Genomic DNA, 12,758 nt, shown 5'->3' with positions numbered 1-12,758 from the left:
AATAATTCCTACTATTCCTACTAACAATATCTGCTTATATTAAAATAATTAATTACATTAAAAACACATTGAAAAAAACCACAAAAAATTTATTTCTATTCCTATTTAAATTAAAAACTTAAAATAAAATAAAACAATTTATTTTCTTTCTTTATACACGCTTTTCAAACTTAACTCTCAAGTTATATTCATTTCTTGATAATTGATAACTAATTACATTAAAAAATACCAACAAAAATATTTCTAGTCATTTAAATTAAAAACTTAAAATAAAATAGAACAAATTATTTTTATTTTTATTTTTATTTTTTTATATACTCTTTTCAAATTTAACTCTAAAGTTATATATTTTTTTCTTCATGATAAAAAAAATACAAAATAAATTATATTATTTTTTGATAAGAACTAAAATACACACTAAAAAATAAAACATTTCAAAGCTTTTTATAAAACATATTTCTAGAAAAACTTTCCTACCAAACTTTTTTTGGCTCATTTAAATCAAAACTAACTTAATTGAAATAAATGGCATGATTCTCACCAAACATTTAAAACCATTAAATTGCATGAAATAAGTTGCAAGATTCTCCACCTAAGTAACTTAATTGCTATTTTAAGTTTGTTAAAAGTCCATATATTATTAGTCCCTGCCATAAGTTGCAAGATTCTCCACTTAACTAACTTAATTGCTATGTTAAGTTTGTTAAAAGTCCATATATTATTAGTCCCTGCCATCCCAGGGACTATAGTAATCGATTTGTAGCGATTTAGCATTTATCCTGCTAAATAACCATTTGCTATCGCGAATATCCAATTTTTTTAAATTTTTAAACCGTACTCCATTTCATCGTATTATTTGGCCTCTTTTCGAGGCATGGAGGCGGAAAACATAGGTTATATGATATTTTTTCATATTTACAAATTCGCTTCAAACTAATGCCATTCGATGTTAACATTAAATCCCAAGCTGCATTTTATGTTAAGATTAATTCAAAGCTCATAAGCTTCACGGCAAGGTCTGGCATGTCCGCCATGTACCACCGCTTCAATCTAGGTGCCATTCCATAGACTAGAACAATTGTCCATTTCGCCAGATTTCATAAGAGAGTTTTCTTATAAGCCAAAGTCTTTGAGTAGTCTTTGAGTCTTCGGATTCTCTGAGTCTTCTGCGCTAATAGTCTGATGAAGCCTTCTGCATAATAATGGAGTCGAGTCCCTTGCTAATACTTTGGCTGTAATCCTGTGGGCTGTTGGAGCAATTGAGGCCACCAGCGCGTCTACTGCATTATGAAAGCATAATGCATATCGAAAGTTAAACAGGTAAACAACACACACTCACTCAGAAGAACACTCTTAAATATATCTACTGTAAAATGTTTTTAATGTGCAACATCATGCAAGTGCAAAACGCATTTAAAAAACTGATAATTTTTATTGCCAAAAAGAGAAAAATCGCAATCTGGGGAAAACTGTACCAGGCGCTGTAATTGTTGCGGCCAAACAAGAACATGAAAATGAATCACCAGGGCGTGATTGAGGTTGTAACGAATGACTATCCAATTGCTGAGCGAAAATTCTGTGTTGTTTACTTGAAATCTTCTTCGTCGAAATCTTAGTGGCCGGCACTGAAATTGAATTTAGCCGAGCCGCACAGGTTGTCACAGATTGTAAAGGCTTCCCTACTTAACAAATTTATGAAAACAATTTAAATGCATCGCAAATGTTTATGAAAACAATTTAAATGCATGTCAAAGAAAAAATGGTTGTGGTGCCAATTTGTTTGATTAAGAAATAGAAAAATTGCAAAGAATTTCTGGACTGAAAACAAAAATTAATGGGAAATTTTTTTATGTCCATATTTGATAAATTCGGAAAAGAAAAAATAAATGCATCTTCCTTTTTAGCTCTTCTTGGTGGCTGTTGGCAATGGAGGAAAACCTGGAAATCGATGCCAAGGAGCCCTGCGGTGGATACCCATCCATCTTCGTGTCAGCCGTGTCACAACTCCTCTGCAGAAGACAAAGGCAAAGACTCCGTTAGCAGTAGGAAAAAAAATGTGTGGGAAAACAGGTTCGTGGTACAAATATGTATACAGCCAGATGTTGGTCAGGCTGGGCCTGAAGGTATACATGTTTAGCACCCGCCTGAGCCGTGCTAGTGTAGGTGCTGCACTAGGAAAGACCTGGTCCGAAAACTGTCGCTTGCTATGCTTTAAAGATTAAGACTGCAAACAAAAATTAATGGGAAATTTTTTTATGTCCATATTTGATAAATTCGGAAAAGAAAAAATAAATGCATCTTCCTTTTTCTCTAGAAATAAAGAAATTTGGGGACTGAGATGATGGAAATTTCTGTTTATTTCAAACACAAAAGAAATTTACACAGAGAACAACGCTCTGGTTTTCCACAGGATCTTAATCATATTAAATAATAATAAAAAATTGTTACAGAATTTGTCTTCCTCGACTCAGAGGGATTTACAACAGGAACTTCAGTTCCAGAATTTGATTCCACTGTCAAAAAGAAAGAAAAGTTCAGCACTGCTGTGCGTTGCAGAGAAGAAAGAATTCTTCTTGCTAATACTCTCCACACACTATGTGTCTCTGCTCTTGCATTCTTTTTATATTGAACAACACAAAAATATCTTTTACAATACGTGTTGCTTTTCCCTTACTTCCGTGAAAATAAAATTAATAAAATTTAAGATTTCACCTACATTTACCAACGCTAGTAAATGTCATTAATTACACGGCTCAAAATATCCTATTTGAATTTAATGCATGGCTTATCACACCATCGCATCGCAAGAAGAGAGAGGATGTGCCACCGCCTCTATAACCTTTAAATCATGCGATCTGCGATCGCATCGCAAATATCGCATCGCAGATAATACAAGCATGCAGCGAAGGGTGACGAGGGAAAGTGCGATATGCGATCAGATCGCATCGCAGGGAAAGTCCAATCGTTGTTTTCTGAATAAGCTGGGTCGCTGCTCAACTGTCAGCTCCCGGCAGTTTAAAATTATCATTCCAACACTCCCCCTTAATTTTAACTGCTGGGTTTATTCTGCATACCCAGGCATTTCCTGAAATGATCAAAGCTTTTCTTTGCCAATGGTTTTGTCAAGATGTCAGCTAGCTGTTCCTCTGTTCTGCAGTGCTGCAAAACAATCTCACCATTGTTAACCAATTCACGTATGAAGTGAAATTTGGTGTCTATGTGCTTTGTCCTTTTATGAAAAACAAAATTTTTAGACAATGCTATTGCTGAGCTATTGTCACAGTAAATGGTTGTGCCCTTTTCTTGTTCATGACACAAATCTCTGAGAACTCTTCTCAGCCATACTGCTTGGCATGCTGCTGCTGTTGCTGCCACATATTCTGCCTCTGCTGTTGACAAAGCCACAACTGGTTGCTTCTTGGAAGCCCATGAGATGGCTCCCGATCCCATATGAAACACATATCCCGATGTGATTTTCCTATCATCAACACTTCCAGCCCAATCACTGTCAGTGTAACCTGCCAATATGAAACTTTCAGAAGAGGAGTATAAAATACCAAACCCCTTCGTTCCATTTACATACCTTAGAATCCTCTTGGCGGCCTGCCAATGAGTCTCTTTCGGTCTTTCCATAAATCTGGAAATTAAACTCACAGCGTGCATAATGTACGGCCTAGTTGCAGTCAAGTACATAAGGCTGCCAACTATGCTCTTATACAGTTTTGGATCAAAATATTTGCTGCTATCTTTTTTGGTCAATTTTAACCCCACTACTGTTGGAGTCACAGCTGCTTTGCTGTTCTGCATGTTAAATCTCTTTAACACTGCTTCTACATATTTAGCTTGAGAAATGAAAATGCCATTTTCGCTTTGGTCTACTTCAATTCCAAGAAAATATCTTAAGAAGCCCAAGTCAGTCATTTCAAATTCACTTTTCATGACTGATTTAAAATCAGCAATGAGAGACGCATCATTGCTAGTAAAAATCAAATCATCTACATATAAAACAACAATAATAATCTTACCGTCATTATCCTTTATGTAGAGTGTGGGTTCACCATCACACTTATCAAACCCATTGTCAATCAGATAAGCATCTATTCTGTTGTACCATGCTCTTGGAGCTTGCTTCAACCCATAAAGAGCCTTCTTCAGTTTACAAACTTTATGCTCTTGGCCTTCAACTTCATAGCCTGGAGGTTGTTCAACATAAACCTCTTCTTTTAACACTCCATTCAGGAATGTAGATTTAACATCCATCTGATAAATCTTCCATTTGTGTTGTGCCGCAATAGACAACACTGTTCTGACTGTTTCCATCATAGTCTTTGCCTTGTTACTGCTTGTAGCCTTTCACAACAAGTCTTGCTTTATGCCTGTCAATCTTGCCTTTAGCATTGCTTTTGGTCTTATAGACCCACTTAACTCCAATGGCATCTTTGCCTTCAGGGAGGTCCACTAACTCCCATGTTTTACTCTTCTTAATTGCACCAATTTCTTCATTCATTGCTTCAATCCATTTATCTTCATTTACAGCATCTTCAAAATGGACTGGGTCATCAACATGACAATACAAAGCGAATAATGAATTCAGACCGGTATTGTTACTTACCTCTCCTTGTTCATAAATCTCATTCAGATTTCTGAATCTTGGTCTTCTTGGTGTATTTGGAGTTCCATCCGAACTTGAGGGTATATCTGATCCCTATGGTGTGCTTGGAGAAGCACTTCCTTGACTTCTTAAGGCTGTTCGAATTCCAGATTGTGGTGTGGTTTGTTGTACTTGCTGTGGTGTAGGAGGAGCCACCAAGGAAGGATTATTTGCTGTTGTCCCTTCCTCTTCTTCTTCGTGAGACACAATTGTCTTCACATTCACTGTCTTCTCTAAGCTTCCATCCCAAGCTTCATCTTCAATGAACTGCACATCTCTGCTTACTATTAATTTCTTGGTGGATGGATTATAGAGTTTGTATGCTTTTGACTCATCACAATAGCCAATAAAGACACACTTCTCCCCCTTACTATCAAGCTTCTTCCTTAACTGATCTGGTACATGTGCATATGCCACACAACCGAATACTCTCATGTGAGTGACAGTTTGCTTTTGACCACTCCATGCTTCTTCTGGTACTTTGTTCATGACAGCTTTAGTTGGGCATCTATTCAAGATGTAAACTGCGCAAGTGACAACTTCTGCCCAATACTCATGCAGCAAGTGTTTTGCCTTCAACATACTTCTGACCATGTCAAGAATGGTCCTATTCTTTCTTTCAGCAACTCCGTTTTGCTGAGGTGTATACCTCACGGTGAACTGCTTTTGTATGCCATTCTCTCTGCAAAAACGTAGAAAGTCTTGGGAGATGTAATCTCCTCCTCTATCTGTTCTAAGCACTTTGATATAATGCCCACACTGCTTTTCAACAAGAGTTTTGAAGTGGTGGAATTTCTCAAACACTTCACTCTTCTGTTTCAGCATATACACCCATGTCTTTCGGGTGTAATCATCAATGAAAGTTAAAACATATTTATTTCCGGAAAATGATGGTGTTTGCATCGGTCCACACACATCAGAATGAACAATTTCCAATGGTGCTTTTGCCCTTATACTCTTTCCTGTTGGAAATATTTCTTTGTGTTGCTTGCCCAAGATGCAGCCTTCACAAAGGCTGTCTAGTTTTTCGATCAATGGTAATACCTTTACCATTCCCTTTCTGTGCAACAGATTCAGGCCTCCAAAATTGAGATGTCCAAATCTCAAATGCCACAACCAATTCACATCTTTCAATTGTTCCTGAAAGACTTCTTGTGTTACGGCTGCAATAGTTCTTCCTTCCTTCAAATCTGCCCTGAGTTTGAGAGGAAACATTCTATTGTTGGTCATCTGCACCTGTGCAATGATCTTCTTACTTGGAGGTATATCTTTGATAGTACACAAATCATCTTTGAAGAACACGTTGTAACCTTTGTTTATGAGCTGTCCAATGCTCAAAAGATTACATTTCAGACCAGGTACATAGTATACATCTGGCACAATCATTTGTTCTCCATTTTTTGCTCGGATACTGACTCTGCCCTTACCCTTGACAGATATCTTATCGTCAGTCCCTGTTGTTACCTCAGATTTCACATTTTCATCCAGATTGGCAAACATTGCAATATTTCCAGTCATGTGATTACTACAACCTGAGTCTAAGAACCAAAAATCTTCTTGTTTGTCTTGTGCTATGTTACATGTTAACAATACGTTCTTTGGGTTCTTATCTTCTTCATTTGCAAAGTTAGCATTCTGCCTATTATTCATGTCACTTTGCTTTTTCCTACATTCATTTGCATAGTGACCACATTTCTTACAATAATGACATTGGACTTGGGATTTATCATACCTTTGTCCATGAGCTTGCTGTTTGCTTGAACCTTCATCTTGGTTCTGATTGCAGCTCCTTCCGCTTGTGCTTGCAGGATAATTTCTGCCTCTGTTTTGGCTTCTTCCATGACCTCTGTTATTTGCTCTGCCTCGACCTCTTCTTTGGCCAAAAGACATGTGAGTCTTGAGTGCTTGTTCAAGTGAGGAATCTGTTCCTCTACTCAGTCTATGTTCATGAGACAACAGTGAAGCACTTAGCTCATCTACTGTGAACTGTGAGAGATCTTTTGTTTCTTCTATTGCTACCACAATAGATTCAAACCTTGAGGGTAAAATTCTCAAGATTTTCTCTACAATCCTTCTTTCTTCAAGAATCTCACCATGAGATCTTATCTGGGTTATCAAGCCAATAACCTGAGTGAAGAATGAATCTATTGTTTCAGATTCCTTCATGTTGAGATTTTCAAAGTCTCTCCTCAACATCTGCAACTTTGCAGTCTTCACCTTCTCCATGCCTTGATAGTCAGTTTTGAGAATATCCCATGCCTCCTTAGATTTTGCTGCTGCTACAATCCGCGGAAAAACACTTTCATGTACTGATTGGAAGAGGAAAAAGAGGGCTTTGGCATCCTTCTTCTTGTCACTCTTCAACTGGTCTCTTTCTGCTACTGTTAAAGCAGCCAACGTTGTTGCATCTGCCGGTTCAGCATAGCCAGTTTCAACCAGCTCCCATATTCCTTGAGAAGCAAACAATGCTTTCATTGTTATGGACCAATAACTGTAATTTTTCCCATTAAACTGTGGCAGTTGGGGATTCGTCAAACCAGTTCCAGCATCTGCCATCTTAACTTGTGAAAAATAAAGAAGAGATACTGACTGAGAAAGAAAAAAAAAACAAGCAAAAACTTTCTTTGTTGGAAAAACAAAAAAAATGCTCAATAAGCTTCTTACAGCTCCTACAGTGAAAAAACAATCTCTGTTTTTTTTTAACTCACTGAGTGCCTAGACTAGCTCTGATGCCATGATGGAAATTTTTGTTTATTTCAAACACAAAAGAAATTTACACAGAGAACAACGCTCTGGTTTTCCACAGGATCTTAATCATATTAAATAATAATAAAAAATGTTACAGAATTTGTCTTCCTCGACTCAGAGGGATTTACAACAAGAACTTCAGTTCTAGAATCTAATTCCACTGTCAAAAAGAAAGAAAACTTCAGCATTGCTGTGCGTTACAGAGAAGAAAGAATTCTTCTTGCTAATACTCTCCACACACTATGTGTCTCTGCTCTTGCATTCTTTTTATATTGAACAACACAAAAATATCTTTTACAATACGTGTTGCTTTTCCCTTACTTCCGTGAAAATAAAAATAATAAAATTTAAGATTTCACCTACATTTACCAACCCTAGTAAATATCATTAATTACACGGCTCAAAATATCCTATTTGAATTTAATGCATGGCTTATCACACCATCGCATCGCAAGAAGAGAGAGGATGTGCCACCGCCTCTATAACTTTTAAATCATGCGATCTGCGATCGCATCAAAAATATCGCATCGCAGATAATACAAGCATGCAGCAAAGGGTAACCAGGGAAAGTGCGATATGCGATCAGATCGCATTGCAGGGAAAGTCCAATCGTTGTTTTCTGAATAAGCTGGGTCGCTGCTCAACTGTCAGCTCCCGGCAGTTTTAAAATTATCATTCCAACATGAGATTCTTTGAATTTTTTAATTTTTTTTCGAGAGTCTCTAAATTGCAAGGAAAAAATTAATAGAATTTTTTTTATATGCAATTTTTCACAACTTCGAGAAACAACACGCTCTTCTTGGTGGCTGTTGGCAATGGAGGAAAACCTGGAAATCGATGCCAAGGAGCCCTGCGGTGGATACCCATCCATCTTCGTGTCAGCCGTGTCACAACTCCTCTGCAGAAGACAAAGGCAAAAACTCCGTTAGCAGTAGGAAAAAAATGTATGGGAAAATAGGTTCGTGGTAAAAATATGTATACAGCCAGATGTCAGTCACGCTGGGCTTGAAGGTATACATGTTTAGCACCCACCTGAGCCGTGCTGGTGTAAGTGCTGCACTAGGAAAGACCTGGTCCGAAAACTGTCACTTGCTATGCTTTAAAGATTAAGACTGCGAGAGAAAGTGGAGTGGAGATCAGACAACCTGTGCATGCGAGAAACCCTCGGCGGTGTGGCCGCAAGGACTTTTAACATGGGGATACCATAACCTGGCTGCCCATGCTAGTGCAGCGCGAGGAAGAGCTGGGGCGGAAACCCTGGCTTGCCAGAAACCCTCGGCGGTGTGGCCGCAAGGACTTTTAACATGGGGATACCATAACTTGGCTGCCCATGCTAGTGCAGTGACAGCGCCGAGGAAGAGCTGGGGCGGAAACCCTGGCTTGCTGTGGTTTGGAATGCGACGCTGCGGAAGAAGTGCAATTTCGGGAACATGCTATGCTTGGCAGCAGCGATGGCAGGTGCAACTGTGGAAACCCTGGACACCTTTACTTTCATTTGGTCATCTGCCATGGCTGCAGGATAGAAACGGCTCCCTGTGGTGGTGAATATGCGAAGTGCAGTGTGTTGGTGAAACCTTACTTGTGGCCATGATCATTAATTTACCATTCCACTTGTTGATCACCATGCATAGTGCCATTTGTGTGACCCACCTGCATGTATGACACATGTCCCATCCTCTTATTCTGCAGTGTATACAGAAATGTTTGCTTGATGTGGAAGAAGAAATGAATGAGCACCGCTAATAACCAACTAAATGCCTTGGGTTTTTTCTTGCAGCGTATTCTGGAAATTTAAATATTTGTTGTAAGATATTAGATATGCGACTCTAAACTTACAAGATTTTCATGTTTAAACTCGCTTCTCCATTTGCTAGTTTCAAGGATCACTTTTCATTACTTGAACGAGCAAGACCGGCCTTCCAGCGTTTTTAGCTGAGCGTTTCAAAGGACAAATGAAGATCTGTCTTTAATCTGTTTTAACGATTCTTATATTATTTTAACTTCCTTAATTTATTGCAAATTCATTTTTGTTACTTCGGCGAAGTCAATTGTTTGATTTCGCTATTATCTCTTAAATTCTAAAATATTCTTAAACTTTACTATAAAAATAAATTCAGCATCCAATCACCAACCTATTTTATTCCATTGCAAACATTAAAATAATTTCATACTTTTGTCTTACCCAATTCTTCTAACGCTGACATGGTTGAACCTGCAAAGGTTTCGTGCCATAGGGTTTAACATCATACTGAGCTTGGTGGCTATGTTAACAGAAACGAGAAACGGGAAACGAAACGAGAAACGAAAACGGTACGAGAAACGGAGTTGGGAGGTTTCGCACTCTAAGAAACGAGGAGAGAGAAAATTAATCGTATATGTGTTAAAGGAAAACAAATCAACTAAAAAAAGGACAATAGTACATAAATAATCAATTTTCTATATACTTGGAATAAGCCTCTAGATTATTGAATGAATACATGACTGAAATCTACAATAAAGAGTGAAAATACAAGCTGAGAATGGGAACTACCACCTGTAAAAAATTTCCCATAAAATATATGCACCGTTAGCTAAAATAACCGTAAAAAACGGCGTTTCCGTCTGGTTTCCGTTTCTTACACGTTTTATACGGGGAACGGTGGCAACCGTCCCGTTTCTGGTAACATAGCTTGGTGGCAACAGTGGTTATCCACGTAGCCTTCACCTACTATACTCTTCCTGTAAGTATATTGTTCATTGTAATGTTTACCAACAAAACTCCAACCTATTTTAATTATGATACTCCCTCATCTACTTTTTATGTGATGTTGGTGAGCAGGGATGGATACCATCTCTGAAACTCCCTATATACATTGACAACATCCACAAGGCAAAGCATGGAAGCGACTCAGAGACGTACGATACTGAAGGGAGGTTCGCTCCTGAAAAGTTTGATGCCATCTTCAGCAAATACGCTACAAAACACCCCAACAAACTCAATTTCATGGAGATACAGTGCATGCTCAAGGCCAATAGGAATTCAAATGACTTTCTTGGATGGTAATGGCAATTATACTTTTTCTGCGGATTGAATCTTGATGGCAGATTTCAAGAATATATATAAAAAATTAATGATATCAAATTTCTAATTTATCAAATTTTGAAATATTTTTTAAATCTACAATCAATAAGTGAACTAATTTAATTATAATATATAACATTTTTGGATTGCCCAGGGGCGCAGCTGAACTGGAATGGACGTTCCTGTACCTTATCGGCAAGAACAAGGAAGGGTTTGTTGAGAAAGAAACGATAAGAAGAATATTTGATGGGAGCTTGTGGGAAATATTGGCAAAACAGAATTCATCTCGCAAAAGACGCTAAATGTCTACTAATAAAAAAATAACAGGGTCATCTCTAGACCAAGAAATAAGGGCATGTTGGAAAGCCAAATGTCCTCAGTTCCAGCAGGCTGCCAGGACGTAGGTCGAGAAGGGAAAGCACGCTCGTTGGCAATGGCCCACAATCCAGAAATACTACTGACATATGGGGGCGAAAGTAAGTCGTTCGGGAAGGTAAGGTCAGGCAATGCCTAGTTGGTACAGTCCATATTTCATTCTGAAGCAGATCACGTTGGGCCCAAATATCACGGTTGGCAGTGTTCATAGTATCCCTCTCTTTTTCTAACAACTACTGCAACAGCTACAAAAACAGGAACATAAATAGCGGCCGGAAGGGAAACAACAACTTATCCGGAAACTGTTTTTCTGCAATTTTACAACAGAATTAAAATTGCACTCTCAGCCAGGGACTTGCTGCCTCGCAGTTTCCCTTGTTTACTCTTGAATCCTTAGGCTAACAAATAAATAGATATTATAAACTATATAATCTTCTTCACATGTCTCCTATCGTTATCGTCATTATAAAATATTAAATGGCCTTGATATGGATACATCGTTAAAATTAAAAACCTTATATAACAGTTGATAGTTTGGTGGAGCGATATCATTATGAAGCATGATTCAATGAAAAAATAAATAAATACTATTGGAGAGCAAATAAAATCCAATTAGGATATCAAAGTTAAACACGAAAAATAAATTAGTGGGAATAAATTTGCAAAAGAACACCAAAAAAATATGTTATGAATAATAATATTCGGTATGAAATTTGAATTTCGTTTTTGCAATTTTTTATAACCATGGACCTCACGTCCTCTCGAAGCCTGATAAGCTATTTTGGTATTCCAACGAGTTATTTTTATAAATTATATGTATTTTGCTTTTTATGTCAGGGTATGTCAAAATCAATTAATAAGTGCTTTTTAATTTTATTCTCTGGAAAAGTTTGGTTGGATAAAGTTAGAAATAACAGAGGAATAAATAGACGACTATTATTAAAGGCATACTTCAGTCATTTTAAAGGCAAATTGGTAATATCTTGGATAATTGCTTTTCATACAGGGTTGTTAAGGGACATTATCTTGGATAATTGCTTTTCATACAGGGTTGTTAAGGGACAATATCTTGGATAATTGCTTTTCATACAGGGTTATTAAGGGACCTCTAAATATACCGGTTGGGAAACAAAACAATAATTATTTTCAAAGTTGGGAGATAATTATTAGCAAGTGTACTAATAAAAATAAATAATGAATTGATTTGATGTATAAAATACTGATTAATCTTGTCGTTTTAATTGACGGTTGAGACACTGCATAATATAATATTTTTTTAAATTTTTATTTTTTATAAATAAATTTTATTTTTAATTCTAAAAAATTTGTTTTTTTTATAGGATAATTAATAGAAGAAAGAAATTTAAATTTTAAAAATTAAAAAATCAATTTTTGATTTTCAAAATATTGAATTTAATATTATAATTTTGAAAATTGTAATAAATTTTATGGTTTGATTCAAATGACCATCAGGAAGTGCATGCAGTCATTAACACTCACCATTGCTCAAGAAAATTATTATCTTTATTAGCAATTATTATTTTGGACTGGTAAGTCCACTATGCACACCATATTTGAGTTCACTGTCGGTTTGAACTTGCTTTTTGTGAACAATATTTTGATGTTTTGTCAGTATTGTCATTGGGTGAAGATGTAATACTACATTTTACTTCTGCCATTTTGTGTAAGAGCCTTAATGAAATTGGAGGATCATAGTTTACTATGTTGTAGTTTTCAATATTCCTATAGTTAAGTAAGGTAGTTCCATTTTGCTAATTTTCCCTATTGATAGTGTATGTTGTGTTTGTGTTTAGTACCTATCTCTCATGCAAAAAGTAATTAGTTAAAACATTTGACTTTTTTCAAATTGGGTAGAGGTTTCTTGGAATTAAAAAAAAAAAGTTCAAAATGTATAATAGTTAA

At 36.7% G+C, this 12,758-nt stretch overlaps 1 protein-coding gene and 1 long non-coding RNA gene across 2 annotated transcripts; one reads left to right on the top strand and one right to left on the bottom strand.

Annotated features, from left to right (window-relative positions):
* Positions 1-1,250: 1,250 nt before the first annotated feature.
* LOC149214060 (uncharacterized) lies at positions 1,251-8,602 on the bottom strand. The gene is made up of 6 exons (XR_016250370.1): positions 8,417-8,602; positions 8,227-8,297; positions 2,130-2,224; positions 1,939-2,009; positions 1,476-1,682; positions 1,251-1,280 (listed from the first exon to the last, which is right to left on the bottom strand). It is a non-coding gene; the product is annotated as an uncharacterized LOC149214060 (long non-coding RNA).
* Positions 8,603-9,662: 1,060 nt separating this feature from the next.
* On the top strand, positions 9,663-11,209 carry LOC149214059 (peroxygenase-like). The gene is made up of 4 exons (XM_089389281.1): positions 9,663-9,709; positions 10,068-10,119; positions 10,218-10,438; positions 10,615-11,209. Exons 1-4 carry the CDS (start codon positions 9,663-9,665, stop codon positions 10,760-10,762), a joined length of 468 nt encoding a protein of 155 aa, XP_089245407.1. The 3' UTR covers positions 10,763-11,209.
* The last annotated feature ends 1,549 nt before the right edge of the window (positions 11,210-12,758 follow it).

The sequence above is a fragment of the Pinus tabuliformis genome, chromosome 1_1 (assembly GCF_031772625.1).
Source record: "Pinus tabuliformis cultivar Carrire ecotype Pingquan chromosome 1_1, CPIR1, whole genome shotgun sequence".
NCBI lineage: Eukaryota > Viridiplantae > Streptophyta > Pinopsida > Pinales > Pinaceae > Pinus > Pinus tabuliformis.
This window is presented reverse-complemented; position numbering and strand designations above follow the sequence as displayed.